The sequence below is a fragment of the Limulus polyphemus genome, unplaced genomic scaffold (genome assembly GCF_000517525.1).
Source record: "Limulus polyphemus unplaced genomic scaffold, Limulus_polyphemus-2.1.2 Scaffold1411, whole genome shotgun sequence".
Lineage (NCBI taxonomy): Eukaryota > Metazoa > Arthropoda > Merostomata > Xiphosura > Limulidae > Limulus > Limulus polyphemus.
In genome coordinates this window covers 87,572-93,074 of record NW_013667021.1, presented here as the reverse complement: position 1 = coordinate 93,074, position 5,503 = coordinate 87,572, and the positions used below count along the sequence as shown (strand labels likewise).

Here is a 5,503-nt window from a genome sequence, read left to right as displayed (position 1 = left end):
AGCTGTGTGGTACTCTCTTTTTATTGTGTAATCATCAGTTATTTCAGCTGTGTGGTACTCTCTTTTTATTGTGTAATCATCAGTTATTTCAGCTGTGTGGTACTCTCTTTTTATTATGTAATCATCAGTTACTTCAGCTGTGTGGTACTCTCTTTTTATCGTGTAATCATCAGTTACTTCAGCTGTGTGGTACTCTCTTTTTATCGTGTAATCATCAGTTACTTCAGCTGTGTGGTACTCTCTTTTTATCGTGTAATCATCAGTTACTTCAGCTGTGTGGTACTCTCTTTTTATCGTGTAATCATCAGTTACTTCAGCTGTGTGGTACTCTCTTTTTATCGTTACAATAAAAATGGAGTACCACGCTGTTGAAGTAACTGATGATTACACAATAAAAATGGAGTACCACGCTGTTGAAGTAACTGATGATTACACAATAAAAATGGAGTACCACACTATTGAAGTAACTGATGATTACACAATAAAAATGGAGTACCACACTGTTGAAGTAACTGATGATTACACAATAAAAATGGAGTACCACACTATTGAAGTAACTGATGATTACACAATAAAAATGGAGTACCACACTGTTGAAGTAACTGATGATTACGTAATCATCAGTTACTTCAACAGCGTGGTACTCCATTTTTATTGTGTAATCATCAGTTACTTCAACAGCGTGGTACTCCATTTTTATTGTGTAATCCCTAGTTTTTTTTTATGAATTAAAAATGTCATATCAAATGATATGTTAAAAAGTGTAACTGCCAATAGTCATCAAAATAACTTGTAAGTATCCAGGATGCTTGCAATACCATGGACTTTACTTATCTTTATAGAAATCAACTACAATAAACAGTTGAAAGAAAGCTAGAAATCATGAAAAATAACTTCCACATTAACACAGTTTGTTTTTGAAACAATGCATTTCTTTTTACACACTTATTTGCCAAACAATGTGATTTGCAAAAAACAGCAAACATCAGAAAGACTTAAAACAGTTTTATGGCATACACAAACATATCTATTAAAGAATTTAAAGAAACAACTACACCACCAACCTGAAGACCCTTCACTAAAGTTTGCACTACCTTCCACTGGGGGGTAAGGTAATAAAACTGTTGAAACCTGCATTTTTTCATACTGAGTTTGCTTTCCATCCATGCTCTTGTCAAGATCCTCTTCAACTTTAACCTTGAAATGGCAATTGAACAAGCGACTTTTACTGGTACCAGATTCTGATGTCCAGCCTAAGTAATTCCATAGACGAGAAAAGTATTAAAGTAAAATAACCACAAAAAATCAAGTGTACAAAGTAAGAAGTTTTTTTGAGGAAAAAAAGTAGATGGTAAAAGAGGAAAATGATTTTCTATGAATATATCTTCACTATCATGGGTCTACATACTAGAAATATCAGTGACAGTAAACATCCACTGGATATCACATTAAGTTTACAAAGAACACACTTGGATCATTTATCAGACAATTTGTTACTTTCATTTTGGAATTTATGGACAACATTTCAAATCTAGTTGTTTATATAAAAAAAAAAAAACTAATTAAGGAAGTTATCTAATTCATTCACAATTCATCTAACTCTCAAAATTAGTTGGTATATCTTACACATTGTTTGCTCTATTCCTTGACATCAACACTTTAAATATCTGGTAATGAAGTGGAAGCCATTGTGCACTGCAGTCATACATTCACAAACACCTATTTCAGTTACAATATCTCCCAGTCATAAAGTCACGAACACCTGTTTTAAGTATATCTTCCAGTCGCAAACACCTATTTCAATATCTTCCAGTCATACAGTCACGAACACCTATTTCAAGTATATCTTCCAGTCACAAACACCTATTTAAATATCTTCCAGTCATACAGTCACAAACACCTGTTTCAAGCATATCTTCCAGTTGCAAACACCTATTTCAATATCTTCCAGTCATACAGACACGAACACGTTTCATTTATATCTTCCAGTCACAAACACCTATTTAAATATCTTCCAGTCCTACACCTATTTCAATATCTTCCAGTCACACAGTCACAAACACCTGTTTCAAGTATATCTTCCAGCCACAAACGCCTATTTAAATATCTTCCAGTCCTACACCTATTTCAATATCTTCCAGTCATACAGTCACAAACACCTGTTTCAAGTATATCTTCCAGTCACAAACACCTATTTCAATATCTTCCAGTCATAGTCATAAACACCTGTTTCAATAAATATCTTTCATCCTAGAGAAACTACAACACTATATCAGCAGCACAATGGTTAAATCAAGCATTTTAAAATAATAATAAAAATACTATCTATTTTTAGTAAAAACAAATCTACTATGTTTCTCAAAACTACCCACCTAGTGACAGGGACAACAAAATATTGCTGAAAAAAGCATGATCTCTGACATGGATGATGCTGTAGATGCTTTTCCCAACCAAATCATCCTACAAAATATACAGCATTGGTAAGTTCACCCAATATTCTCATATTTTAAACTACAGCTAAAGTTTACATACCATAGTAACAGGAAAATAATTTTTTTTATGTGTGTACTTTCACCATAAGTGCATAATTACATAATCTTTAACTTCTTGATGGAACTGATTTTGAGGAACATTTATGCATAAGATTATAAATAATGTACTAGGCTAAGAACTTAAATATGTTAATGTTGAGAAATGTAAACATAAAGCATGTGAACTTTTTATTTTCTTTAGTCGGTTGGTGTAAAGATATTACATATAAAAATTTTACAGTTTTAATACCTACATTATTTACCAGAACTCCCTGTTCAAAGTAACCTTCAGTGCACTCACAACTAATATTTATCATTTCATTTTTTTAAACATCTGGGCACAACATAGTTGTTTTAAAACCTACAATCACGGTAATATCGCTTTAGACAATATTGCACCTGTACGAGTTTCTTTTTTCTTACAGATATGGAGCATAATAAATTTTAAAACAAAAATGTCTAGCTTGTGAGAAGATTAGCTGTAGTATTTTTTAGTCATTGAACATACTTCAATTTTTTTAAAAACTTGCATTTTTACAAAAAAACACATTAACTAATCAAATAGCATTTTGATTTAGAAATTCTATAAATGTTTGACCACTTTTCCACCTCCTTTGACCACAGCATCTTAGACCTCATCTCCTAAGCCTTCGACAGTTGTTCTTTATTTGTAGAAAATATACAGAACACAAAACGACAAAAAATATATGTTAGTGAATAAAAATGTCACTCTTTTGTAAGTTCATCAGTAAACTATGGAAAAATAATTAACTAAATATCAGTTGTTAATTATACCTTTTAATTATGTAATTAAGACTAACCTTGCTGTATTTCAGAAACGAAAAAACATTTTCTGAAACAACTATCTTCCCATCAGCATTAATAACCAGTAAAAATCCATCCAAAGCCTGTAAAACAGAGTTACAGTTAACATAATTTATTCTACATTATAAACAAACAATCTGTGTATTTTAATTACAGCTGTATTTCTCAACCAACAATCCACACTTGCACCAGTCCACGAGATTTCATAAAAAACAAACACAAACTGAGAGAACATTTATTTGTAAATCATAATGGTTTTTCATTGTACTTGCATTTAAGCGGTCTGTAACAGTTCAGGGTAGCACCAAGCCATTCTCTGCTATTTAAAGTTTGAGAAATGCAGACTTACAGAATATTCAAAGTTTTCTACATTATATCATACAACTTTGTAACCACAGTATTCATTTGCATTTAGTGAATATTTAGAAATTTCTAGAAAAACAGTAAATTAAAATCTTATACTTTGAGCTTTATGCAACCTACTATAAACCACAATTTCATTAATAATTTTTATAGACCTTCATATCTATGATGATAATAACACCAAAAAAAAAACCTGTATCTAAAATGGTTATATCTTAACCTTGTAATTAACATTGGGTCATAATGGATCCTATTGGGTTTTTTTTTCAACACATTTTTTAAAACTTCTATGAGCTTTTGACCCCAGGATTTTGTTGTCATAATAATATATGAATCATACAAAAGTAGGTAAGAAAATTCCATCAATATTGCAATTAATCCCATCAATTCTTCTTGGGTCTTCCTAATATACTTCAAAAAGAAGAAATTTTCACCCAAGAACCCAAAATTCAGACATTTGTTAAGGGACGCTCCCCATCCAGAGTGAAAGGCATCCATGAAGAGGTGAAGGTCAAGTTTGGGAGGAGGTAAAGGAATGCCAGAGTTGGTGTTGAAGCAGTCTAGCCAACAAGCAAAATCCGCCAGTAGAGGAAGGAGGAGGATCAGTGAGGACAGTGGATCCATGGATAGGTTCCATTGGTCGTGCAATGCCCACTGTAAGGGGTGCATACGTGTGCAACCAAGTGAAATGAGGGGTTTCAGAGAAACCATGGTTCCCAAAAGAGATAATACCATTCACACAGAAGGTGAGGTGCAAACTTTGGTGACCAGGTGCTTGAGGTCCTTGTAAGCGAACTGGAGAAGGTTGAAAACGATTGAGATGAGAGTTGAAGAGAATCCCCCAGGCAGATGAAATATTGGGTAAGGGTATGGAAGGACTTGGAAATCTTGACAAACCTCCCAAAACAAGCAGCTCTGTGAAGGAAAAGGGAAGTGTGTTCAGAAGTTTCTAAGGAGGTAGAATGGGCCATTGTAGAGAAGAGAAGACACCTAGAGTCCCCACAAATATCATCAGAAAAATGGTGAAGCAATTCTGTCAAAAGGTGAAGGGAAGAGAAGTACCTAAGGAGGGTAAAGAGAAAGGTTTGAAATCAACAAATTGTGCACTGGGTAGGGAAACAGAAGAAAACCTTAAAAACTGGTAAGAGTAACTCCAAAGACTGGGTGTTAAAGAATGGGAAATTTGAGTGACCATATGCAAAAAAAAATGAAAATCAGTCTAATGAGGGGGAATGAGGCATAAGGTTGATCTTAAAATCAATGAGGATGTACAGCAATGTCAGAAGAGCGGTGAAAACAAACAATGAGGGGAAAAGTTGTGTAATAAAGAAAGGGAAGAGTCAAAGGATACGAGAAAGAGAGAAAGAACTGGACATACCTAAGTAATAAGGTTTCAAAAATCTGAGGAAGACTGAGAGTGTACTTCAGTCGGTAAGTGCAAAACCTAGAGGCAGAAAAAGGCATTCAAATTAATCCTCATCAACTTCAGGTTTGAGAGAGAAGGGGAAGGGAAGTGAATAAAAGGGAATGAAGCAGAAGGTATTGGTTGCATCATGGACCCCACCACGTGTTGAACAATGGTCACCATGTCTTCCATAGGTAAAGAACTTCCTGCCAAATTATTGGTATTTTGTTCAGGGTGAGAAATATCTTTACTCACATCAGCAGAAGAAGAGTTCAATTTATATTGAGTATCAAATTCGATGACGAGGAACCCACTTTGAGACTAATAATGGCTGGAGACGGCTTGAGTGGGTAATGAAGAAAAACTTTAATATAAGTTT

The 5,503-nt window shown here is 33.9% G+C and overlaps 1 protein-coding gene across 1 annotated transcript in view; it reads right to left on the bottom strand.

Annotated features, from left to right (window-relative positions):
* The window catches only part of LOC106463449 (nuclear receptor coactivator 2-like), a 60,995-nt gene that overhangs the window by 26,448 nt on the left and 29,044 nt on the right, over positions 1-5,503 (bottom strand). The window contains exons 5-7 of the mRNA XM_022390940.1: positions 3,353-3,439; positions 2,373-2,460; positions 1,065-1,253 (exon numbers count right to left, since the gene is read on the bottom strand). Coding sequence (XP_022246648.1) covers positions 1,065-1,253; positions 2,373-2,460; positions 3,353-3,439 — 364 coding nt within the window. The remainder of the gene's footprint in view (positions 1-1,064; positions 1,254-2,372; positions 2,461-3,352; positions 3,440-5,503) is intronic.